At 33.3% G+C, this 27839-nt stretch overlaps 4 protein-coding genes and 1 pseudogene across 5 annotated transcripts; 1 reads left to right on the top strand and 4 right to left on the bottom strand.

The window, feature by feature from the left end:
- The first annotated feature begins 2061 nt into the window (after positions 1 to 2061).
- LOC104882996 (mavicyanin) lies at positions 2062 to 5169 on the top strand. Its single transcript, XM_010667436.4, has 2 exons — positions 2062 to 2423; positions 4661 to 5169. The coding sequence occupies exons 1-2, from the start codon at positions 2240 to 2242 to the stop codon at positions 5023 to 5025; spliced, it is 549 nt and encodes a 182-aa protein (XP_010665738.1). The 5' UTR covers positions 2062 to 2239; the 3' UTR covers positions 5026 to 5169.
- Positions 5170 to 6024: 855 nt separating this feature from the next.
- On the bottom strand, positions 6025 to 14260 carry LOC104882995 (transcription initiation factor IIF subunit alpha). 2 transcript variants are annotated; one of them, XM_010667435.3, is made up of 9 exons: positions 13782 to 14260; positions 13530 to 13688; positions 11792 to 11937; positions 10969 to 11339; positions 8722 to 8840; positions 7930 to 8088; positions 7637 to 7828; positions 7303 to 7515; positions 6025 to 6573 (listed from the first exon to the last, which is right to left on the bottom strand). In XM_010667435.3, exons 1-9 carry the CDS (start codon positions 13950 to 13952, stop codon positions 6484 to 6486), a joined length of 1620 nt encoding a protein of 539 aa, XP_010665737.1. In that variant the 5' UTR covers positions 13953 to 14260; the 3' UTR covers positions 6025 to 6483. The 2 variants fall into 2 exon arrangements, with proteins under 2 accessions (XP_010665737.1, XP_010665736.1); XM_010667434.4 differs by having other exon boundaries at positions 7622 to 7828; positions 13782 to 14258.
- A 1966-nt stretch (positions 14261 to 16226) lies between these two features.
- Positions 16227 to 17937, bottom strand: LOC130589381 (uncharacterized; annotated as a pseudogene).
- Positions 17938 to 18038: 101 nt separating this feature from the next.
- On the bottom strand, positions 18039 to 19352 carry LOC130589407 (uncharacterized). Its single transcript, XM_057391407.1, has 3 exons — positions 18776 to 19352; positions 18417 to 18647; positions 18039 to 18184 (listed from the first exon to the last, which is right to left on the bottom strand). Exons 1-3 carry the CDS (start codon positions 19350 to 19352, stop codon positions 18039 to 18041), a joined length of 954 nt encoding a protein of 317 aa, XP_057247390.1.
- A 590-nt stretch (positions 19353 to 19942) lies between these two features.
- LOC104884910 (uncharacterized) lies at positions 19943 to 20963 on the bottom strand. Its single transcript, XM_057391406.1, has 2 exons — positions 20761 to 20963; positions 19943 to 20645 (listed from the first exon to the last, which is right to left on the bottom strand). The coding sequence occupies exons 1-2, from the start codon at positions 20961 to 20963 to the stop codon at positions 19943 to 19945; spliced, it is 906 nt and encodes a 301-aa protein (XP_057247389.1).
- Between the last annotated feature and the right edge of the window lie 6876 nt (positions 20964 to 27839).

Raw genomic sequence — 27839 nt, 5'->3', positions numbered from 1 at the left:
GTATTTTTTCGAAAGTGAGGGGTATATGGTGAATTTCAAAAGTCGAAAGGGTATATGGTACAACAAAAAATTCTAGGGTATATGGTGAAAAAATCGTATTTTATATTCAATGGGTCAAAAAGTACCCTCCAAAAAGATTAAAAGTGACATTGTCAAAAATATAACTAATAATTATATTAATAATAATAATAATAAATAATCATAATAATAATAAAGATAATAATCATGATAATAATAACAACAACCCCAATAATAATAATAAGAAGAAGAATTTGTAGTCTGAACTGAATTGAACATAACTGAAATGAATTTGTCTAAACTGATTTGAAGTGAATGAACTAGACTGAACTGAAACGAAATTTCATTTATACAGTCCAAAAGAACAGAGCCTAAGAGATCAATGATTTATATTTCTCCCACTAGTTATTTAGACACATACGGAGTATCTAACATTAAGAGAAATACTATAAATACTTAAATTTTAGGTATACATTTATTACACAATTATTTATTAATTATGTTTTGAACCCACCATTCTTTATATACTTTGTTTAATATCATTATCTTCTGAATTTATATTTTGAAAATGTTGGATTAGTGGGTAAAGTTTTTTTCTGACAATGGGGGAACTAACAAACAAAGAAACTAAAACATGTAAGTTGTGAGTTGCAAACAAGTTCTAGCACACAACTTCATTGTATTATGCGCTTGTTGAACTTGTTGGCGATTCACTTTTAAAAAAAAACACCAACAAAAAGAAGCAGCTTTGAGTTTAATATTCATAAATGGAAAACAAATTTCATCTACATAGCATATGATAGAAGGGAATATGAGATAGTGTAACAATATTGCAATTAGGTAAAAGTTAGCTACACTAAAGGTGTGAAAACTCGATGCAGGATGATTTGTGTTGATACTAGTATGCGAATTGTTAGGTACTTTCAGGAGCACGTAGAATTATATATTTATGAATACTTCTCTGTTTTTTATCTTTCTCACTTTCCTGTTTGTATTTTCATATCAATATTTTTGAACTTAAATATCTTTCATTATATATTAGTAAACATTATAACGATTGAATATTAAAATGGTACTAATTGAGACGAATCAAACAAGATCATATATAACTACATCTTTTCTTATAAATTGAAAAAAATTGAGAATATTCTTTCTATGTATAAATAGTATCAAGATTCTAAGTGAGAATGATTAAAAAAAACAAAGTACGTTTTATACACATTTGTCGCATAATCTGCTCATATGTATAAAATATAAAATGTTCAAAAAATGTAAAAATGAGGGCCTAGTTTTATGTGCTCTCAAGCACTTTTTTTTCATATTTGTCACACACTACTATGTAAGCATTTGCTTAGAATTTAGGATAATTGTGGGGCGTATAATGAGTGCTCTTGATGGGAGTCTTGACTCCTAACTGTTTGAAGGCAACCCAAAAGATTTATTCTCACCTATTATTTTTTTTGTTAAAAAAAACAAAATATCAGAATAAATGGTCTAATTTTGACATAAAATTAGAGGAACCTAAAACTAATATTTTCTAACAAACCCATTTCATTCCACTCTAACCCAACACTATCCTAGTCATCCCTTATCTTTTCCTTCATTTGTGTTCTTGATTCTCGAATTATCAACAGACAATTTCAAAAAATACGCGGTAGTCTTACCTAACGGATTAAACTAGTCATTAAATGAATTAAACTAGTTACTAAACAAGTTAGAGAATGTCATTACTAAATAGACTAAAATGGTCACGAAATAGATTAAACTGGTCCTTAAATAGATTAAACTAGTCATTATATTAAGAAAGGTGGCATGTTCTCTACTGAATATTGGACTTGGGTCGTGCCTACTTATAAACTAAAAGTAGACAGTTTCTCACAAGACTAATTGTTAAATAAAAAATTATGTAGGCTTTGATACTAGTATGTTGATTGTTGAGTCACAAACGCATGGGTCCTACAAGAAATTACCTTGAAATTGCCACATATTTGTGACGAGTGGCAAGCATAAAAACAACAAAAGAGGAAAGTGAGTTTATGAGGGAGAGGCTAGTAGAGATATATAAAAAAGGAGACTGGTAGTTGTAGTGAGAGTCAGAGAGTGTGATAAAAGAGATTGGCAGTTGTAATAGGTTTATAGTTATACTGCCTTCTCCATTACTCATCTTCTTCTTTATATATCTCTTTATTCCTTTTATTACTCTTTGATTTTCTCATTAAAAATGGGTTGCGTAAGGAAAAACTTTTTGATGTTGATGTTAGTGATGGTGTTGTTGTTTGTCTATGGAGAACATTGGGCTGAGGCTCAGGTTAACCACGTCGTGGGCGAGGATCGTGGTTGGGAACTTGCTTCGGATATCGGTTCGTGGGTCGAGGGCCGGACCTTCATTGTTGGGGACTTCCTATGTATGGTTTTTTTTGCACTTTTAAAAGCTTTATTCTTCTTCACCAACTTTCTTGAGGTTTGTCAATGTCATAATGGAGATTTTTAATTTGGTTGTGTGTGTAATGTTGTTCTTGAACAACAACTAATCATAAGTTAGATTTTTATTTCAAATGAATAGGATATAGGAGAAATTTTGGCAAGGTAATTACATAACTGAGATAGAATCATAGAAGTGTTCATAAGTAGATTTTGTAAGTTTAAGTGGTGAGTTTTTTCTATCTTCTGTAGTAAAGTGTAGCGTTGAATTTCTACTCGGCTACTTTAATCATTTATTTGGGATTAAAGAGATAGGGGATAGCCAGTTAGGCAGTTTGGGGGTGTATGACTTATAATTGGCCACTGGATGAGGCTTTTTATAAGGACAACCCAAGAGATTGATTTTAACTTTTTAGACATCAACCTTAATGATATGGTATTGCACAAGTGATGCTATGGTGTTGTGTTGTGATATGAATTCGGGCTTTTTTTTTTTTCTTTAATGTGTCTGCCCTAGTGGAGTTGAGGGTAAAACCGTAAAATTGAGACATGATTTTTATCGTAGTGATTTGGGAATAGTATCATAAATATTGAGGACATTTGTGCAATCAACCTAATTTGGCTAGGATTTTATGTAATATATCGAAAATGTGAATTTAAGGTTGTTATGGAAAACCTAATTTTGACTTAACATATTGATAGTTACTCTCTCTGTTCCAGAAAGAATTGAACACTTATTGGGACACGTAATATCAAACTTTATATTATTAAAAAAAGTAAATAGTAGTTTGTGGAGGTCTTTTTTATTGGAGGAGAGAGAAAGTTGGGTAACTTTTTATTGACAAATGTTGAGTGTGGGTCAAAAGAATATAAAAGAAATAATATATTATTATTGAGACCATGCTAAAAATAGAAGTGTTCAAACTGATTTTGGAACAAACATAAAAGAAAAGTGTTAAGACTATTCTGGAATGGATGGAGTACTTTATATGATAAATTGATTGAATTAAATCAAATCAAATTTATGAGTTAAAACATCATTACATCAAGCATATATGTGTTTTCATATAGTATATTAGTATTAGTTACCAATTCTAATTTGGAAGTATAATTTTTATGATGAGGTTAATCAAAGAGAATTGCTAATGAGTCTTATAACTAGGTGCTTTGCCGAGTCAATCACAGTGATTGATAGTAACTTGTAATTTTAGCTTTATATGTCGTCTATATGTAATGCATTCAAGATGAAAATATGTGCACAAAAAAATCTTTATATGTAGTCAAAATATAGTAACGTCCAAATATATAACGTCTGTTTTTATGTCTACCTCACTACCTCACGCCATCTCCATGGAACAAACTAATGCCCATCCTTTTATTTTTAATCTGGTGTGATATGAGAGAAATAAAGAGAATTTATTTTCTAGAAAAGAAGCAATGCATCTACTTTGAAACACCTCTTTTTAAAAAGTGTATCATCTAAAAAGAAACAATGAAATACTTGGATTAGTAGTGTGGGATCCCTATCTCAGGAAGACCCAATCACCAATTAAACACCCCACCCCCAACCCAGGTAGATCACCTAGAATTTAGAGTGGGGAGCAATTGGTAGATGGTGGACTCGTGTCTACCACTAATGGTAGACGAGGGCCAAAACACAGTCTGAAAAACATAAAACGCGTGAAACTTGTGTACGTCAACTGCTCTTCAATGAACATGTGAAACTAATGTACATCAATTGTTCTCCAATGAACATCAATCTCGACGATTCTCCTTTGTTGATCTTTATCTTTATGTTTTTTTAGTTTGTTTATTGCAGATATTTCTTTGTTCATTGTGTTTTCTTTGTCTGTTCATTAGGTTGAGTGGTTGTTCATCAGATATTTCCTCTTATGTTCATCTTTTTTTCTTGTTGTTGTTCATTGCTGATTCGGATGTTCATTGAGTCTCGTGTGTTGTTCTTTTGTTCTACTTTCATCTTCATGTTGCTTAGTTTATTCACTGAGGATGTTGTTTTGTTCATTGTATTATATACAAAATGACGCCGTATGCAATGATGCGCACCATTTAGATGGTAGACTCGTGTCTACCATCTAATTTGCAGAGTGGGGAGCCACTCCCGGTACTTTCCCCATAATTAGTAGAAGTACTAGAAACTTAGAAAGTAGCATTTGTGCACTTTCTACATCAAAGATAACCTCAATGTCTGGTGTATAAACAGGGTTTGCCTACTCAAGTGGCTTGGACAAAGACAACATAGTAGAGCTAAAGAGCAAAGATGAATTTGAGTCGTGTGATGTGAGCAACCCCATCAAAATGTACACCAACGGCGTTGATCAAATAGCTCTAGAACAGGAAGGAATCCGCTACTTCACAAGTGCCAGCTCTGAGAGTTGCAAGAAAGGATTGAAGCTTCCTGTTGAGATCAAGTCTAAATCTACGGCTGTGGTTCGACCATCATCATCATCATTATCATGGACATCTGCCTTAGCTCAAGAACCTACTGCTCCATCTTCATCAACTAAGATTTATGGGTCTACGTTCATGATTTTTGTTGCAATCATTATTAATCTTATGGGTATCTAGCTTATTATCATGTCATTCTAAAATGTCAATGTTTTTATTCAACCTTTTAAAAAATTTGTACTATTGCAAAGGTGCCTTAATTAGCCCTGCACAGCTTTCCTCTATTTCTTGTGCTAATGAATAGGTGAATATCGATTTGTTGAACAGTGGATTGAATGTTTCTTAGCATGCTATATTTGATTTATTTTGCTATGTTTAACTACCTGCAACTTTTGACAATAATGGCTAAATCTGTTCTACATGCAGTGCCTACTACCTAGTTCTCTTCTACTTAAGAAAATTGATACTCAGGAAAATACTATAGAATTCAATCAGTTATAGTCGGCAAAGATCAATATAGTTCATTATTGTAAGACATTCGAGTTTAATCGACAAAATTACTTTAATGTAGTAAGATTCAGGTGAAGAAAACGAAGCCTACATATTGTTCCGAAACAATGATATTTTGAAAAGTTCTATTGTTATACCAGCTATAGCCTATAAGAAGCCTTAGTCAGTCCAGTATATGGACTGTCTTGTTGCACGTAAATTTTATTTTGAACTTCTTCCCTTCCACAGTTTTAGCAAAGGAGGAACAATGAGGAAACACTATATTTTCTCTAATGGGTGTCCTTCAGATTTAAAAAGAACAAAGGAGAGATTAGATCACTGCGAGGGATGAAAATGAACAAAGAGAGCTGTTTTTTTCAAAACAAAATGAGTACAGGAGTAGAAGAAAACCTTAAGGCAAAGAGCTAGAAGATGATGAAGGCTCCTTACAGAAAATGTTGGTCCATAGCAACAGCAAGGAGTTTAAATCAAAGGCTCCATCTATTTTCTTCATCTTTTAACTTCAATCCGCACCCGTGCGACATAAAGAGAGGTTCTCAACTCCTTATAGGATGCACCATTTGCATCGTAAAAAGTCGATATTATGAATGTATACATTAAGACAATTCAAATAAAATCCCACTTATAGTATGTCTTTTCTTATACATTATGATAACATATGGGATAAGATTGATAGATAAATAGTGATTATTATACAATGTTGCATCTTTTAAAGAGCATAGGAAAAATATCCAGGCAAAAAGAAACAATATCGTCTATTTGACAAACATGTAGCAAGGAGTGCTAATAACAGAGCTATTGATCAAAATTTTGATACTCTCTTTGCACTCATTTCTTCTTAATTTAATAGTTTCTACCAATTTCAATTCTAGTGTGGCTTTTTCTATCGAAAATTCTATTAAAGGCCATCTACCACCACCCATACTCCATAGTAAATGAACTTTTACAAACTTTTTTTTTCCATGAGAGATTTCAATTTCTACACGGGAAAATGCAAAAGAATACATCTTGCTCTAATACTTGTAAAATATTCCACTAATCAGTCAGCAAATGTTACAACTTTACAACTATCCCAATTACCCACTGTCTTGAAAGAACAAACTTCTCAATCAAAGAGCACAATAAGATCTATGTGCTCCTTAGTACGACATAATTCTTGTTATCGCACTTCTGAATCCTTGAGATTTTCTTCAAAATTTCCGCGAACGCTCTCTTGTCCTGCAGAGAGGAATCAACGGAGTTAAGAAAAAGAAAATAACACACAGCCTTGATAAACATTTGGCGGAGTGCATATACTTCTACATGCAGATAAGTATACGGCTAGCAAGTCTTGAGTAAGACTATCTTACAATAAAATTATGCTAAAAGTACCTCACTTTGTTCCTTAAAAGGGTCACTTTGCTCCTAAAAGGAGTCCCTTTTAACTAATGGGTCACCTTGTACTTAAAGGGATCACTTCTACTATAAGTGACCCCTTTAGGACACCAAGTTACCCTCGTCTTAATATAAATCACGATAAGGAATTGGAACTGCATACAGATAAAGACAAGAAGTAAGGGAAGGAGAGGAGACTTATGAAAGACATCTATGTTCCACCCAAGTTTAATAAGGATCATAACTCAACAGAATAAAAACTTGTCTCAGATGTACAAACAATCCATGCAGACGTACAGATTGATCATGACTGAACGCAGTCCAATTATGCTAAATGAGCAAGGCCACCTTTTAATCAGGGAGTTAAAAAAGAATTGCACAATTAGAGTTAGTGACGTTTTTGAGAGTTAATTAAAGTAAACTAGAGTGCATGAGATATCAAGCCGATTTTGTCACATCTGCAGTAGAACACCCGTTTCTAGAATCCAAATTCTGTATTTTACATATCAATCATTACATCAAAACTAAGGTACCTATCTCAATATGGTCTCAAGAAAAAGACAGAATTTATACCTCTGATGTCTTTAGTCTTGCTTTGAAGACTGCCACAAGATCATTAGTGGTTATTTGAGTTCTTTGCAATAATACAGCTCTAATTTCCTCTTCTGCCACAGGCCCTTGAGCAGGTGTACCTTGAACCGGTGTACTAGCCTTCAATGATGAAGGCATAGCTTTGGGGACCGCAACATTTTTTGATGCATTATCCTTTGTGGTTGATTTCACATCCTACACTCAAACATCAGTATAATTAATAAAGAAACTAGGAGGACAGACTCCTTGCAGTGTTTAACTCAAGCAAACGCAAAACAAATCAGCAAAGAAAGTGACTTACATTTTCAGTCTTTACCTTCTTTTGAGGAGCACCACTAGTAGGTTTTGTATCATCCCCATTCTTCCTCTTTCCTTTTGCTGATTTTGTGGAAGGAGTTGCCCGAGAAGATCCTCCAGGAACTGGTTTTACAGGGCTGCTATCTGCTGCTTCTTCTTTAGGGTCCTTCAACTTTGGAGCTAAAACAGGAGAAGGGCGATCTTCTTCATCCTAAAATTAATATTAATCAAACAAATACAGTGAGCAATGCAAAATAACAAACGATGACTATGATTGTTGCATATTAAGAGAATAAAAGTACAGCTCTATACTTCATCATCATCATCCTCTTCATCTTTCTTTCTTTTGTCATCCTCTTCATCTGCATCAGAATCATTAAGCCCGTTGGACCGTCCAAGTAATTTTTTCAGCTCTTTTCCTGATTTGCTCAATCCTCCCTCCTCTTCATTAGCATCATCATCATCATCATCCTAAGAAAATTAATAATTGTCAATATTATATATATATATATATATATATATATATATATATATATATATATATATGAGCATCCTTCAAATCTGAGCATTTCCACATTTGCAAATTAATGAATGACATAATTTCAGTTAACCAAAAGGAACTATTTTGCAGTCCTTGTGAAAAACACTTGCTCATAAAATCACATAATAGTCCCTATTTGAACATCCCAAACAGCCCACTTATTTACCTTCGTCTTCTAATCAGTTGTGCATTCAATTACAGAGGGAAGTGAGGGGGAAGTCTCAAGTTAGAGGTTCATTAGCAAAGAAATGAGATGAACTTTAACTCCAATAGCATAAAGAGCACTAAGAAGGAAATCTTACATTTCCATTATGCCAACGATCTGCAGTTTCAACCACAGTATCAAAGAGACAAAGACAGCCCGAGTAAAGAAACAAAGAATTTACAGAATCAGAAATAGATTGCATAGCTACACCATCATAACGAATATAAAAGGAGGGGTCAAGATGATATATATTTGCAATACTGAAACACAAGTGATTGGGGTAGTACTACTCAGATGTGTATTGTTTTATAATCGAATATCTCAAGATCACCGCTTGAAATGGTTCATTAAAACATACCTGCTTAATCTCTGGGGGTGCAGGGAGTTCTGGAGCCAGCAGGTCTTCCCGCTCCTCAGGATCATTACCAACAGCTTCATCATCATCAGTAAAAATTTCCTCATGCTCCCAGTCATCACCTAGATGATCGCATACAGAAGCAATTTAGAAAGATGATTACTTATTGTTGTATTTCATTTCCTGCGCACTATTTAAGGCTTATTAATGAGAAGGCTTCACATCATTGAGACAAGCGGATGAGCATGCCCAATCTAACACCTTCCATAACCAAAACCTAGCACTCTAAAAGTCAGGATTCCCATACAGGCAGGACAATTCCCTATATACGGCATCAGGCAGCTTGTTCAAGTGTCCAATTTATACACATGAACCGAATAATTGCTATCTCCGTTAGCGATTTACTATTTATGTGTCTTATGAATTATCAGTGCTCTCCTGCACAACTGCAGATCAAAATCAACAGAAAACCATTCCTTCTACTTCCCCAACCTCCTGATCCCATTTCAAATCCCGAAGGGCTATCAACTTTGCCAATCTGATCACTGTCATCATAAGCATGCAAGTTCTCTCACAACCATTCTTATCCATAAAAACAAGAACTTCAGATGATAAGACAGAACATGCAAGACATAATTAAGCCCATTACTCTCTTTGTACTTCTTTTTACTTCACCTAGTTAGAATGTTAAGGTTAAATAGATATTTGTTTTAATTACCTATTGATTTTCCCCTCCTCCTCCCTTCTCTCTCCAAAGTCCTAGACTGCATCTCTGAAGATCTTCTAGAATCTAGACCAAAAGTGGTCATTGCTCAACCATTCCTAATCCATATTTGATCCCTTCTTCCATTGTTGTTTCGGTCTTCTTTTTTTTCCATTTCTTTCCGTATGCCAATTTCTTTATAATATTTTAAATATTTGCTCTATTAACACAAAGGTATCAGAGCAGAACATACTCTATGTGTTCCACATTACATCTGACATTTATGGAGGCACATAGTATTAGATCTTTAGTTGTTACTTAGTTATCAATTGTTAATTTATTGAAAATATAAATATGATAGGAATTCGTGATGAATTTTTTATTAAAGGTGAGAGAATGTCAGCCTCCAACTTTTCAGTAGAGTGGGGAGAGATATCACTTGGACAGAGAGCATTACAACTGTTAAGGTTAACGAGTTTGCATTAATGGGTCTTTTCCTAAAACGCATGTGGTATCTTGTCACATTTGTTTCAACATGAATTTATAGAATATAAACTTCCCATAGTTTCTAAATACATAATTTAAGATTTCAATGGTCAAAGATGTGCATTGAAGACTTTGAAAAAGATGGAACCCGCTTCGTCATATCCAATAAACATGATACGGATGTGATTGTTGGGCATTTAGGAAGGATCATATTAGAAAGATGGGGGTAGTAGAGATGTTTATGCCGAGATGGATTTGTGTGAGCACCTTAATAGATAGAATCCGTATTGAATATATTTGGAAGAAGGTTGGAGTTGCAGATATAGAAGATAAAATAAAAACGAACCAATTACGGTACATTCTCTTCACCTTAAAAAATGTTTCACGTCTAATAAGTTCATATAAGTTTGAGAATAAGTTCATATATGTTTGAGAGTAAGTTCAAATAAGTTATGATAAGTTTTAACACCTTAGGAAATGAACTTCAATAAGTTCCTATAACTCAAGATAAGTTCAGTTTGGATAAGTTCGGTAAAATTCAAATGAAGAGAATGCACCTTAAGTTGGTTTGGACATGTGAGAGATCAATCACACAAGGCACCAATGAGGGTAGTGGAAAATTTAAATTTTAAAGATTCTTGAAGAAGTCCCGGGAGGCCATAGGTCACATGGAAATGGAGCATTATGAATGGTATGAGCAGATTAGGTCTACCAGAGCATTTGACCAAAGGGATGGAAGCACAATTTCTATGTGGAAAATCATCGGGAATAATATATATATATACCACTCATGGCATTGTTGTTGTAGTTGGATGTAAAGGCTAATTCACTATATTATCGTAAGCCACACCCCATGGACATCAAACATCATCAAAATTAAGGACATGATATAGATACCTAGAAATGTCAGCATTAGATCTGTCAATAAAACAATATGGTTTGAACATTCCAAGTTTCCAACATTTACGTATGACTTGAACCATATGAATTATGATTAGAGACACGTAAACATAGACAACCTGATACAAATTGCAAGATGAATAACGACACAAAATCTTTACCTTTCTCAATGTCATCATCATCATCAAAATCACCTCCAGCTGGGCCTTCTTCGTCGTCATCATCACCAGCTCTTTTGCTCGGTCCAACTTTTGCCTTCCTTTCCCCCTCTTCTTCTGGGTCATCCTCTCCTTTGTCTGAGGCATTGCCCTCATCTTCAGCAGTTGATTTCTTGCGCCCTTTCCCTCCTCCACCAGTAGGTATATCTTTCACGAGAGTTGCATCAAAGGTGGGGAATGCAGCAGCTCCATTGCTGGCTGTTTTCATCATCCATCTTTCATAACCATCAACAAACTTTCTCCTATTTTTCATCTTCTCCTCTGCTTCTTCTAAAGTAAGTTGCTTATATTGCGCAACTTTATTGAAGTTGTACCTGAAAAATACGAGTTTATAAACCAAAGCTTTTTTGTTTTTTAGGAGGGGAGGGTGCAAGAATACGTCATGAAAGGAGATTGATAATGTGTTCATGCAATATAAAATCCAAGAGTATCCAAAACTGATATCAGAAATTTACATCTCATCAGCTTCATGAGCACATCTTGTTATCTTAAAAGCTTTTTAGCTTATTGCAATCGTAATGCAATCACATCCGAGATTAAAAAAACTGACAGATATAACTACACTGAAAAGATTGGTTAAGACATGGGTGATTAATCATTCACAACATATAATAAGTTTAACTAGACGGTAGAACTGGAAGCTAAAAGCTACAATAGTAATGAACTTATTGGGGAATAAAAAAGCAACTCAACTTCAATTATGGCCAAGTATAACAAAAAATATATGAGATAGAGTTCTAAAATTACAGATTTTCATCAAGCATACCAAGAACCAGCTGGTATTGCAGCAAACTCTTTTCCCTGCAACACAAGTAGATAATATGTAGCTGATTGCGCTCCTTCCAGATGACCCTGGTACTGTGATTGACCAGTTTCATCTTCCAGCATCCAAGGCTTATTCTTGAATTTCTCCTATTGAAGGTCATACATCAATGTTACTATACATCACATGGAACAAGCAGCAAGAAATGACTTGTCCAACATGACAGCGCATCAAGTAACCTACAACACAAGATGAAAGCAATATGCCCGGTGACCCCTAAATTTTTTATAAACTAAAAAGATATAAGGTCATAGCCTTTGTTGTGCTCTGTTAACAAATAAGGTAAAAGAGGCACCATATTGGGGACCTCAAAAGGACACATCAAACATTGCCAGCACAACAAATCTTCCCCAATAAAAAAAAGACTTTCTAACAATCAGTGAATAAAATCTTCACAGAGCAACATAAGCAAAGAGTTATATGGCAAGGTGAGAATCTAAAACTAGATATTTTGACATCCAATGACACAGCTAGCGATTGAAAAGCTAAAAGAACAGCAAGCGCATCCCACGTATATAGCAGCATTTAGATAGATGGATGCATAGCATGAAAATAGTGAATCTCCAATCCCCAACCAAAAGGAAAAAGAGTTAAATACTGTTTCAGAGCTCCACAGACTGGATTAGTCTAATTTTACATGAATAATACTGTTCCATAATTTCAATCTTATGAAGATACATGTACATTCTTCATCTTTCTTCAGGAAAAAAAGTCCAATTAATGACCAAAGAGACTGACGCGTACCTAATTATTCAGAATGAATGTATCTGGCAGTTTACAAGTACTATACCAGTTTATAATATCATGTCCATAAGTTTAGAAAAGAACGAATCCATGTCAGAAGACGCTTAAAACACTTTGCAGCAGCATGAAGTAGTAGAATTCAATGCAATTCCCACATCACAAACTCCTTTTGTCCCAAAAAATTTGCATAATTTGAATTTGAGGCCAAACTTTATAAACTATGACCACTAGTTCATCAAGAACACAACAACATATATCGCAATAGGAAAGAACGCTAAAACATACAGCCTTGAAGACCATAATATGTCAAACTATGCAAACATTTAAGAAGGGCAGGTGTATTGAACAAGAGCGTAGCAACACTTAGAGTTTCACTTAAAGCTTTGGGATCTTCTTCTATGGTATTCCAGAGATACTTCATCTAAACAAAGTAAAAAAGTTTGAATAAACAGAAACCATTCAATACATTGTGTGACCTCAAAAAAAACGTTATTAAGCTCGCGAGACATGGAAAAGGAAGTGATGTCAACCTTCATTACATCATATTGTGCAAAAAAAAAATCATCTCTATCCTATATGAGGACTGACATGAACCACTAACAAAGCCAAATAAATTAAATCCCTCTCCAAAACTCAAGCATGCTCTCATGACCAACTTAGAATAGAACCAACTCCACTAATAGAGGACAAAATTTGAAGCCAGTGACGTTGTGACCTATCTCCGAGAGTGGGTAAAATGATCACTCTAATTCTCTAAATGATCTATTACCTCATCTTTCAATTTATTAAAAAAGAGTGAGCAAGAATACAGTGTTTGGCAAGCTATTTTACGAAATTGTTTCTGGAATCCTAAATTTAGTTCCTCTCCAATTAAAAAAACTGTCTCAAAATCCTCATTACAACAACAAAAGATACACAAAGAACTCAAAAAATTCACCTTCAAAGCGTCGCTAATCTGGCGATTTTGAAGCCCTTCTTTCTGCAAAGTCCACTTATTCTCCGCACTCTTCTTCTTAGAGAAATTCGGCAATCCCGTCGGAAATCTCCCTATAAAATAATTCTTTTCATTGCTCGAGCTCGCCCTCACATTATACTCCTATAAAATTTCACACAATCATCAAAAATCAAAATCAATAAAAATATAGAGGTATAAATACGATAAAGATGAGAGGAAAGAGAAATCGCGAACACGAATCAAACGAGTGAGAGTAGCGCCACATTCGTAGCATTTCGCACGATTCTCCGCCATAGTTTTACCGCAGCTCGAACAAAGCGTCAGATGCTTGCAATTGCTGCCGTAAAGATCGGTTGTTACACCACATCCACCACATGATGGCTTCAGCGTTAAATCAAACGACATCGCGGATGAATTTGAGCGAGAATTTCTGGAAATTTGAATTCGATTATCAAGAATTTGGAATCAGAATTTAAAATATTAGGGTTTTCATAAGTTTCGATGCTCTCTTCTTTCGTATTGATTTAGGGGAGAAAGAGGGGAGGGGGGTGATTATCTGCCGAGATATTGAAAAGTGGTTTTGATTTAAGACAAACACCCTGGGAAGGAGGTAGGAATGTAGAGGAAGGCGGCTTTTACGGCGGCTTTATTGAGAAATGATTTCACGCATTTTTCATGTTAATTTTGGTTATTAAAAAAATTCATGGCCACATCCACAACAACTTATTGTGTCTACTAGAAATTATATGTTATAGTCTATTTTCATCTTTATAGTGAGTTTTTCCTTTGATATAGTCAATTCTTGTATAAAAATTATTAAAAGAGACGGTCTAGTTTTAATATAAAAGTAGATCTAGTCACTAAATGGATTAAACTAGTCATCGAAAGAAATTAACGTAGTTACTATTGGATATATACTTTTTTAATATTGGGCTTATCATTGCCTAATTTTAAGTTAAAAATAGGCGGTCTCTTATAAGACAAACTCATTTTTGTATGATATAATCACTTTTTATATGGTAAGTTTTTGTATTATATAATCAATTATCTGATACGGCCAGTTTTTATGATATAGTTAATATTTTTCTAATGTAGTCAGTTTTTGTGTGATAAAGCAAGTTTTGATACGTGTATTAGTTTGGTCTCTTTATGTATTAGCACGGTTTAGATACTTACTCCAATTGAAGGTTGATTTGTTGATAGATTATGTGTCGTCGATAATTCAAGTACAATCTACACCAAATTGTTAGACCCTCTCATAGAAAGTTGCATCAGACAACGATGTGAAAGAGGGTATTTAGACAGGTTGTTTTTACTCAATGATCGTAGTTTTGTCATAGTAGAATTAAGTTTATTGCAATTTGATATGTATTTTTTAGATTTTGACTTCCTTTATAGATGTCATATGACTTCATATTAAAGATGAATTTTCACTTCAAAACACAAAAAAAAAAAAAAAAAATTAGTGTACAAAAATTATTGTGAACCCGATCCACCCAAAACGTCTTGTTTTTTATTGACAGGAAACATCTTGTTGGTCATATACTAATCTTAAATCTCAATTATATGGTATTTTTAATAAACATAACAAAACAATTCAACATATCCATAGTTGATATACCACCCTCTATTATTTGTATAGCAATTTGAAATTTATGAGGCGGACAAAATTGTGGAGTTTTTTTTTTATCCTAGTTAGACTTATAGAATGCTATTACTACTACTATTTTGCGAGAAGTAACTTTAATTGGTTTAATTCATCTATTAAGAAAGGCAAATATTACATATGTGGAAATAAATAAATCTCTATGATATAAAGGAAGGGAGAGCAATGGTGTTCTCTTTTGAAATGCCTATTTTACCCCTCTTTCCATTCTAAATTACAAATTTACTTACAAATCAAAGGGGGCTTCAAATAAAAATACTAAAAATATAATTATAACAATCACTCACAAGTCAACTAAAATCATAAAATTGCATGATTTACATTATGCAAATCACTAAAATCATAAAATTGCATGATTTACATTATGCAAATCACTAAAATGAGGAAACTTTACAAAAACTTAAAAATTCACTTACAAACTACAACCTATGAAAAAATTGATTTGAAATCAAAGTCTACACTTTCGTTACAATTTATGAGGTACTGTACTTAATTCAAAAATCAACTAAAAAATTATAATATCAGAAATCATAAATAAATTCAATGAAATTTCTATTTTGTTCATAGAATTTAACTTTGAAAAGTAAAAAAAAAAAAAAAGAATGGTGAGAGACTTAAGTGACATAAACTAAACCAATCAATTTTTGCAACTAAAAACAATTATACTTCGTATGTCTATTGTTCAAAATTTGACTCTTATGCCGAAGAAAATTGAGTTTCTGTTTCGAAAAAACTTAAGCACGCATCGCGTGCAAAAAATTCTAGTAATGTAGAAATGGAGGATGTATGACATAAAGGAATGAATTTGAGATCATTTTGATTTATTCTACCTATTATAAATAGGAAAAGTTTAGATAATGTTTCTTTGTTGAGTTGGATTTCATAGTGTTTTGCTGATTTGAATTAATCTAAGTTTAATCTATTGGACTTTATTGTACCTAGTCAATTCTAGTTTTACCTTATTTATATCTCATTTTATTTTCTTATTATAACAAAAACAATAATACCATAATTGGACTTAATCAATCTTTTTGTTTTTCCTATTTGAATTTTTTTCATGAGATGAATTTGATCCTAGTAGGATTTTTTTTTTTTAAAAGGATGGAGTATATGGTTAGTTATTCTAACTACTCCAAGTTAAGTAGAATTTTCAATTATATACTTACACTAGTTTTGGGACCCGTGCAAAAATGCACGGGAAGTGATTTGCTTAATAAAACAGAATTGTCAATGAAACCAATAGCAGACAACAAATACTGTAATGAAAGAATAAGTAAAAGTTATATTAACAAACATCACAAAAATGTGTATGAAATTATACATTTTGGAACACTTCCTTGTAAACAACATTTGTAGTTGTTTTGCACACATTATTCTCTTTATCACAAATAAGAATTTTAAGTCCTTTTTTGCTCGTGACTCGGAAAATAGCGATAGCTGACCATGGCTGAAAACAGGCCTCGGTAAATACAAACCGACGTGCGTCAATGATTGTCCTTGACTTTTATTTATTGTCATGGCAAAACACACAGTCAAAGGAAATTGTCGTCTTTGGAATCTGATAGGAAATTTTGTTGAGTCAGACGGTGTTAGTGTCATTCGTGGGATGAATACCTTGTCACCAACGTTGCTCCCTGAAATGACAGTAGCTTCAATCACTCGATTGCCTAAATGCTTGACTACCAGCCTCGTGCCATTACACAATCCAGATGTCTGATCAATATTACGAAGCAACATGATAGGAGCACCAACTTTTAACTTAATACTATGATTTGGCAGGCCTGAGCACTTTATTGTGTTTAAGAATTCAGTAGAATATATATCATGAGCCCCTAAGTTCCCTTCATCTTTACTAATTGCATCACAACTCAAGTAAATTTTCTCATCACCTGGAATTGTGGACAACACATGATCATTAACCTTCTCAACTATTTCATTAGTTGGAGCTAAAATTGCTCTTTCTTGGAAGTATTTGGCTTCCCAAAGGTGATCAGTGAGTGAAGGGTATGTGCTGTCGACAATCGATGATATGGGGTCATCTCCACCGTCTATAAGAATATCCTCAGTGATTTCAATATCGACTTCTCCATCATTGGGCCCTCCAGCTCTGCCATCGCCAACGCTTTGTATCCATTCTGAGAAGTCCCTTATTTCATTAGCGGTAGACGAAGAAGAACATGATTGAAGTCTCATATTCGTGTCAGCTTCAAAACCTTACATGAATCCCATAGAAACGAAGAGTTCAAGGTCGCAAATACTATATCTTGCGGTACCCTTGGGTATAACAGGCAGAATCTGTCTTAAATCACCACCAAAGACAACAACTTTACCTCCAAATGGTCGATGCAAATTATCTCGATCAACAGCTTGCATAATGTCCTTTAAACTCCTATCAAGTGCTTCAAAGCAATATTTGTGCATCATTGGTGCTTCATCCCAGATAATTAGCTTTGTTCTCATGAGCAATGCAGCTAAGTCAGAACCAGGCCTAATAGCTACACACGTAGAGTTTTCACAAACATTGAGTGGAAGCCCGAACCTTGAATGGGCGGTTCGACCTTTTGGAAGAAGTAGGGACGCAATTCCACTTGATGCTACTGGCAAAACAATTTCACCCATCTTCCTAATTGCAGCACACAATGTCCTCCAAATGTATGTCTTACCCGTCCCTCCATATCCGTATACAAAAAACACACCTCCTGATTGGCCATTAACAGAGTGCATTATTTCGTTGAAAACCATTAGTTGTTCTTCGGTTAGACAGGGAAATAGTTTGTCATATTCTTGAATTAAGGAGGGTATGTCATATGAAAGCTCATCCGCTATTAGCTTATTTGACCTTCAAACACGACTAATTCATCTGGAAATGGCATCTCACTGAATTTTCGAAGACTACTACCATTACTTTGAAGTTTAGCTTCAATATCTGCCAGTGCAAACGCTTGAATTTGTTCATCAGTTAGAGTTAAATCTGCAACGCGATAGAGAAGATTTAATATTAGATGCCTTCATATATGTCATCGTGATCTTTTTTTCGTTGCATAATTATTAAACATGCAAGATAGCGATAAAAAAAAGTAAGTATGCATAGTACTGTAGCATGTACCTTTGTTTTTATGAATACGACGTTGTTTATATAGAATGTCATCAGATAGTAGGTGCCATGTTTTTTCCCATATGTCTTCTGGTTTAGATTAAGCTACCAGACATAAGTAACATGCAAAACAGATTCCTTAGATAATGCCCCGTTTCTCTAAAGCTTGCCTCTGTTATGGCGTCTATGTATTCCTTGTCGTCATCAAGCAGCCCCCTTGCATAGCAAGCTTCTTTGAAGGTTGGATACACTGAACCAGCAACAGTTCTTATATCCTCGTAGCACGTCGGACCTTTGACAAAATTAAGGAGCGTTCTTAGATAGTATTTCTCACCAGAACCTGGAGTGACATGGTATACCCTGCCAAGTGAGAAACCTTTCGACCTAGGTGCCCATTCTCGCGTAGGTTGTTTCCAAACAAATTTTGTGGGGAACTCTACATACGTCAACTGTCTTGCTTCTTCATACTTTTGGTTGCATTCCATCCACGATAAAAACTTTGTCTTATTAACATTAGGTCTATCAAGTACATCTTCCACGTCCATTGGTCAGTGTAGACAACCATTTGCTCCCCAGGTAGATGGAAACTCAATCTCTCAACAGCAGGGGTTCGATGGTGAATAGGAAATCCATATATCCTCCACACTGCCTCACAAGCAGATATGTAACGGCAGTCGTAATACATTTTAATCTCATCAATCTTTTGTGGATCATCGCTGCTATTTCTGTTTTGATAAGCAGCAGCCGTCACTCTATCGTAACCCTTATTTATGTACTTGAACAAATACTTTATCGATCTGGATTGATTGCACCATTCAACGTTTATATGGGCACGATACTTACGAAGCAGTTGTGGATTATAAGGAACAACAAACCTATTATCAAGATGCACTCCGTTTTTCTCAACCGAGATTCCGTTATCTCTTCTTCTATAAACTGGATATCCTTCCTCATCAACCTTTGTTTCGTCAATAAATCTTTTAGGAAAATGCTTTGTGCACTTTTTTTGATCCATGCAAGGTGCATTAGTGTTGGAGGACCACATGGACCATGCAACATCATTTCCGTAACAGTCTCATAATAAATCCGGATCCTCAATTGGATCTGTAACTCAGCGCATATAATCTTGTCAATATCGCTTGCCTGTGGATATTTGTCAGCGGGGTGCAGGAAAAGAAGTATATGAGCATCGGAAGGCCACGCTTTTGAAACTCAACTGTATAAACAACTGGAGAAGAAGAAAATATGTATGTATCATTATTTGAACAACCTTATAAGTAGACCAACTAATCTTGAATGTAGTCAATGTTTTGTAAAGTAGTATGAAATTCAATTAATTCAATAAGAATATATATTAAAATGAGAAAAAGATGTAGAAATCAGCATCATTATACCGCATTTGATTTATACGTACCAGCTTTAACTCGGCCAAATATCTCATTCTCCTTTAAGTTTTAACCAATTGGTCGAGCTTCATTTTAAAGACTCGACAGATGATATCCGGTCTGTCCTCGGGTCTAAGTCCCCTTTTTGAACGAATCTGCTTATTTCTGGCCATTTAGCATTACACGTAAAGGTTATAAACAGATCTGGATAACCATACCATCTACAAATTGCCATTGCATCCTGATAGTTCTATCTCATGTAGCTATGTCCACCTGTGAATGACGCTGGTATAACAATGCGATTGCCATTGGAAGATCCCTCTGTATCACCTCTTTCCACAGCCCCTCTTAAATTCTTCACATTATCTGATCTTAAACTTTGTTGGTTATTCTTTAGAAAGGAGAGCCTCTCTGCCTCAATCATAGTGTAGCCGTCAACCAAAAATTGTTGATACAACCGACGACATAATAACAAAGTATCAGCTTCATGTTCACGATCTTGCATCCTGTATGCAAACCACTCACGCATAGTAAGTCGTTCTCTTTTATTCGTAGAACTACTTGATGCGGTCTTGTCCCTATGCATAACATCTACTCGATATCCATCTTCCCCATATGGGAAAATCAGTGGATATTGTAACGGTAAATACGATGGGTGAAGCTCAGATATCTGCCTTAATCTTCCATTTTTCCATTGGACTACTACATCCCTCTTATCTGCTGTATCAATGTCTCCAACAATAAGCGCGGCCACTTCGGATGTTGTTGGAAGGTTATAAGTCCTTCCATCAGAATCCCTTCTTCCAATTAGCCTAAGTTTTAAGTCTTCGCCGTTGTTTGATTCGAAACGATCTCTAGCCATTCTAAAACTCTTGGCCAATGGGTTATGCTGATCAATCATATCCTTCAATTGTGCAACGACACGATCTTCAAATTTATTTGGGTCTTTAGAACTGAAGCAATATAGTACGTTTAATCGTTAGCATTGCTTTATTATGAATAAGGATGTATATATTACATTTAAAACAAATAACATATTCAAATATTTGCAGTAAAATAGCACGATACCTTGCCGCACTCATCCTATTCTGAACCTCTTCTTCAGTATCATATATGTATAGTTGAGAAAATTTAGGACATGCTCCATCGTTCGGCAACAAACTGCCTATCAGGTGATGATTTTGACCTCCAATCTTGTATGTATATGGACCACGCCCATGAGTAGTTGGTGCAATTATTCTACCTCCCATAGAAGTGAAAGAATACATCATGTTATACCCCCTAATATTATCAAGGAAGTGCGCACTTCTACTATGTCTCTTCTTCAAATAGATCTTCCAAAAGTTGGGGTGGACGCTTAAGTAAAGGTAATTGCACTTTTCCTTGCATGCAACACATCCCAAACTTTTGTCTTCCACTCTTATTTCGCTTGTTTACTCGTTCACCAAACCACATTTGTGCTCCACAGAACTCGCAAACACAGGTGGGATCTCCCAAATCTGAATAACCTTCTACAGTAAAGAAACAATTATAACTTTAAATAGTGTTTTATATGTGATAAGAGGTTTTTAGTGTGTCGTTCAGGCACTAAGAACCGCTTTCCAAAAAATATTTATAATCCTAACAAGCAACTACTAATGGAATAGTAAGGGCAAGTCAAGGGTCGATCCACAGGGAAATTGGGATTGATTAGAGTCTATCTAGTCTAGACTACCTAATTGAAAGGTATTTGGGGGTTTAAAAGATGTTTGGTAACAATTAAGACTATCTATCAGCTAGAACAAGCAAAAATCACGAGTTTAAATATCAAATAAAGACACTAGAGTTAAGGCTACTAGTATGAATAAGAACGGATGATGATTGTTAATGCGATTGTGAAGCAACAAAGACGATTATGCAAGGTTTAGTTCTCCTCTAAAATACTTGAGTTCCTCTCTCGAATGGTCCTCAAGAGTAATCGCTTAATCTATCAACTAAATCCTCTCTCGAATGGTCTTTAGTTAATTGATTAAGAGATTCGATAAGTTTGGAAAACCCCTAATGAAGGATCCCTTAATTTCCACCCAATATCTTGGTATAGAAATTAAGTTGATTCTTGGGGATGATAAAAGAGTTCAAAATCCGGTTTAAGAACGTTTGAAATCAAAATACCAAAGTATAGGTGTGATCAATATCTATCCTAAGGTCTCAAAACACCAAGATCAATGCATAATTTTCTCTGAATAATCACAATCACATCAACATCATATTTAAACCCTAATTCATACTTTCACCCTAACCCTAGATTATGGAACTACTCACTAATCATGGAGTTAAAGCAATTAAACAATGAATCTATGACTAATCTAAGGTTAAACATGATTAAGAAATTATTAAACTAATAGAAATCGCAATTATTAAACTAAGAGAATGAAGATCTTAAATAATATGAGAACATAAACAACCACCAAGAGAATGAAATAAAAACTAAAACTTTGAATTGAATTGAATGAAAAGTACCTTGAATGTAAATCGAATCACAAATTATGATCTCTAATCTCAATTACCAATGAAAACTAAAGTGTTTTCTCTCTAATACAAAACCCTAAAAAGTTGTGTGAAAGATAGAATAAAGCGTAAGTCCCCAACTCCTCTCGAAAAGAGGGTTTAATGATCGATTGTTTTTTTCCGGATCGTGAGGTGCGGGCGCACCAAAAGGAGGTGCGGGCGCACCTTGCTCAGGTGCGGGCGCACCAGACTTCAGGTGCGGGCGCACCTGAGTCTTCTGCCTCAGGGTGGAACTCTCTTCGTCAAATGGTGCGGGCGCACCAGATGAAGGTGCGGGCGCACCAGATGAAGGTGCGGGCGCACCAGATGAAGGTGCGGGCGCACCAAATGTAAGGTGCGGGCGCACCAATGTAGTCTGTTTTGTGCTCCAGAATTGGTCGATGGTGCGGGCGCACCATCGTGTGCGGGGCATACCAATCGCACCTCAGGCTACCTTTCAGCCTCTAGCTCGATCCCTTATGCCATGTCTCGCATTTCTCGACCCCGAAGAGGGCAATACATGCAATAGAAACACGAACAAACATGGTGAAAGCATATGTGCTAGAAATTCGATCGAAATAGATCGAAAATCTAGCAAAATGTCACTATGACCAAGTATGATCACGTGAATGAAATAGAAGGGAAAAGTGAGGAGAAAGAAGGAAGAAAAGGAGGAAAAGGGAGCTAAAACAAGCCAAAAGAAGGTCATAAAGTGCGTTAGAAACGCACTTATCAATATGAACTTCTTAACATGATAGTACAATATGTAAGTCTAATAACGCACCATTGACTACAATGTCACCATCATTAGATGCCTCTACAAAAAGCATATATGATACGTATGCGTTATAGGATTTACATGTGTTCTTATTTAAAAATTGAGTTAAAAAAAAGCACGATATAACAAAAAATATACCAAAATAATATATGCTTTACTGCATTACTTATACCTGGACCAATTGTTTCTGCTCGCGCATTGGAATTTAAATTGCTGTCGACGTGCATATCATTTCCTTCAACATCATTGTCATCTGTATACAAACTATTTGTTTTTAATGCATAAACAAAGAAGTTTAATAACTGTATAAGTTATCTGCCTACTATTTTGTGCTTATTAGTTAATTAATATTTACTATACATACCTGGAATTATTCTCTTTGAAACCGATTGAAGGACTTGCTTACTTCGGATAACACGTGTCTTTGATCTAAATGAACTACATAATCTCATAGGTTGTATAACTTCTGTTGACAGTGGACATGGCGTAGACGCTATTTCATGCGACAATAGGTGATGTTAGTTGGTCACAGAGTATTATATTTATGATCATACTATGCCAAAATGAAATAGTATAAACATGTAATATTTCTAATAGATTAATTATTACCAGAACTTCGTTTCTCTTCAATTATAAGTTTTCGTTGATGCCTTGCTATCTTTGATGCATGTTCTTTATCTGAAGCACATAATTTTTCAAAATATATATAGATTGTTTATACGGTAATGTTATTAGACAAATTAACAATCAATAAGGGAATAATTTATTATAAACTAACCGACACTAATATCTGTTATAGCACTTAATGGCGATTGAGTTGTGATGTCCACATGACAATTAAAATCTTGTGAACTTGAAGATGGTTGCACTTGTTGAAAACACTGCATTAAGAGTAATTTTACATTACTATCTTGCAAGTAATACGTTTTCAAAGTTAAATACACTATATACACTCACCATTAGGAATCGGAGTTACATAAGAATTAGTAGAGAAGTTTATAATTGTTGACGATGAAGGAGATAATCCATTACTTGAAGAAACCGCTTATAATTGCAAGACAATTAAAATGTTAGTTGCATATATAAAAACATAAGGATAACTAATTATTGTCCAAAATCATTGGATGATATGTGTTAATTACTTAATACAATTGCGATTTATACCTGATGAAGATCCATTAAGAGGTAAGTTGATTGGCATGGTGATATTATTTCGTGGTCGTATAGGAGTAGAGGAATGCGTAAATCTTGCACGCTTTTCTAACATAATGAACTTCCTCTTTTGTCTTGCATATTTTTGTTGAGCTTCTTTTGATAACAATTGATTGAGTGAAGGAGTGGTAACTAAAATAAGAAATGTTTTCCATGTTAATAGCATGAATTGGTGGATATAAAAGATATCGTTTTGAATTCATATGTACGTTCAATGAAATTAATCTTTTAATTCTACTTATGTTATAGTAAGTTATTCTTGTCAAAGCATAGAAGTAAGCAAATTAAAATAGTTATGTGGTTCATCTAAGAATTACAATGTAGTATACTAAAAGCGAAATTTGAACTGCCACGTTTGCCTAGTGAATAAACATTAAGTCATTTATATTGTTGATTTACAAATAAAATAATATAGATTTTGTATGAATTAACAATTTTGTTAAATATGTATGAAACAATATTAAATGGATGGTAATAATATATTTATTATTTTACATAAAATAACACTCATGAATGAAATAAAACTATAACGCTTAATAAGGACATGACATTTCTATATTTTCAAATAAATGTGTAAATTCATAGTATGATTTCCAAGCCTAATATAGATACAAAATCTTATATATAACCTGTTTTAAAGCACATTACACATTCCATCTAAACATAACCTTCATGTGATACTCTTTATAACTACCTAATACTACATACCTTAAACCTTAAATAACTAAATGCATGTTCACCTACATATAACGTATACCACAGTAACTATATGTTTTTTTTATAACATATTCGCATGATTTATAAATAGGTGCGACAACGAATTATTTATTGAGGGATTAATTGATTTATTTAAATTGGCCGTATAATAATATGCATATCAAATCCATAGTAAATGACGTCAATATCCTACTCTTTATCAACAAAATATAAAAGTGGTAATTCCAGAGTTTACATAAAAATAAGATTTCCAACCCCAATATAAATAAAAAATCGATATATATATATAACTTGTTTTAAAGCCCATTATACATATCCAACTAAATATAACCTTTAATGTGATACTCCTTACATACTACTTAATACTACCTTAACTAAACATTTAAAACCTTCTAAAAAAAATAAAAATAAACACTAAAAACCTAAGTATAAATAAATTTGGCAAACCGAAAATTTACAACAAAATTCATTATAATTGCCGCTTCATCTTCTCTTCCTCTCTCTCTCTCTCTCTCTCTCTCTCTTCTCTTCTCTCTCTCTCTCTCTCTCTCTCTCGAACATTCATCATCTTCACATAAAAATGGCAACTTTCCTTTGCCAAACGGTTATTTCCAGATTTCTTTCAAACAAATTACACAACAAAAAAAATTAGATGCACAAAAAATATAGCAGAAATATGAGAAAACGATTGGTTTCTGATTTAATATCATAAAAGGGATTTAGAAATTGGAGAAATTATTTTTGGGAATATATTGTCGCATGCACGACGGATAGATCATTGATTTCCATTGAAGAAGAAGTGGAGAAACGATTTATTTCAAGGATTGAGGATTTACAGGTGTTGTGTTTTTTTTTTTTTTTATCAATTTCGTTTTTTTTAATAATTAATAATTCTATATATTCATGAATATATGATAATTTTATAGATATACAATTTTAAGTTGTTAAAAAACCGAAATAAAAAACATGCATTTATATCCTCATTTTTTATTTTTTTCTGTTTTTATTTTCTACGAATATGTAGATTTCTTTCGCATGCATGTAAAAAAACAAAAAATAAGTTCAATATCCTAGTATCTGAATATCTAATTTTTGTTTTTCTAATATCTGAATATCGAATGCATGTCAATTTATTTTGTTTCGTGTTTATTTTCTATGAATGTGTTTAATCATTTTTTCGCATGCATGTCATAAAATTATGAAATTTAAATTATAATTCTAAATAGTATAATATAGTTTAAATTTTAATCTTTTACTAATTAAAACCTATATTATTTCATTAATATATGATTAATGTCTCGATCTTAAATTAGTTAGAAACGATTTATTTCAAGGATTGAGGATTTACAGGTGTTGTGGTTTTTTTTTTATCAATTTCGTTTTTTTTAGTTATTAATAATCTATATATTCATGAATATATGATAATTTTATAGATCTACAATTTTCAGTTGTTCAAAAACCGAAATAAAAAACATGCATTTATATCCTCAATTTTTTTTTCCTGTATTTATTTTCTATGAATATGTATATTTCTTTCGCCTGCATCTAAAAAAACAAAAAATAAGTTCAATATCCTAGTATCTGAATATCTAATTTTTGTTTTTCTAGTATATGAATATAGAATGCATGTCAATTTTTTTTGTTTCGTGTTTATTTTCTATGAATGTGTATATTTTTTTCGCATGCATGTCACAAAATTATGAAATTTAAATTATAATTATAAATAGTATAATATAGTTTAAATTTTAATCTTTTACTAATTAATACCTATATTATTTCATTAATATATGATTAATGTCTCGATCTTAAATTAGCTTTGTTTAATTTTTTTCCTTTGTTTAGTAATATAGTTGAATCTGTTTAATATTTCGCATGCATGTAAAAAAAAAAACAATTTACAGTTCACTATCCTAAATTGATAAATAAAAGTGAAATAATTACTTTTTAAAAAACGTTAGAATAAATATATATATTGTGTGTCATTAATTATAGTTCTATGAATATGTATATTTTCTTCTCATGCATGTTACAAATCTGGTGAAATATTAATTATAAGAGTAAATATTATACTCTAGGTATAAATTTTGCTTTTTCACTAATTAGTACCTAAATTATTTCATGAATATATGATAAATTTATCAATCTAAAATTACCACTTTATAAAGAACAGTACATTAAAAAGTGCATGTATATCCTCAATTTAATGTATTTCATACTTATAGTTGATTTAATTATCTGAATACATGTCATTCTTTATGTTGCTTATTCATAATTATAGTTCATTTCATATATAGTTAAATACATAAGTTATGTTTGTCTTTTTCGAGGTTTTGATTGGATGCAAAAGATGGTGGCAATTGAAGAAATAATGTGAGAAAACATATCATGATAGTCAGATTAATAAGGTAGTGTTCTCATTGCTTCTTTATAATTAATAATAATGATATAATATAGATACCGATAAATTAAAAATATATTCAAATAATTTGACTTATGTATGTTATATTAAGGAAATTTCATGATGAATAACTTCATTTGTTTATTTATTGCTTTATTATTGCATAAAATTTCCACAGATATATGCATAATAAGAATGTAAGAAAATAGTTTATATTGTTATATATCTTTTTAGATTGAACAGAAAATGTTAATATATATATGGAAATAGTAATACAATCTAACAAATTGGCTTTTGCACTATTATAAATACGCAGTGCAATAGAATACTATCATGACTTCTTTAGTTATAATTCGAAAATATATACACTACAAATATAACAACTTAGCAAAAACCATTAGTATATTACAACATATGAATTATTTTAAATTAAATCTGTGGTCTATACATAATAATAAGTATAAATAGTTTTAATACAATGTACCTACAAAATATATGCTAACATATGTAAGAAAT

The sequence above is a fragment of the Beta vulgaris genome, chromosome 8, assembly GCF_026745355.1.
Source record: "Beta vulgaris subsp. vulgaris cultivar EL10 chromosome 8, EL10.2, whole genome shotgun sequence".
Lineage (NCBI taxonomy): Eukaryota > Viridiplantae > Streptophyta > Magnoliopsida > Caryophyllales > Amaranthaceae > Beta > Beta vulgaris.
This window is presented reverse-complemented; position numbering and strand designations above follow the sequence as displayed.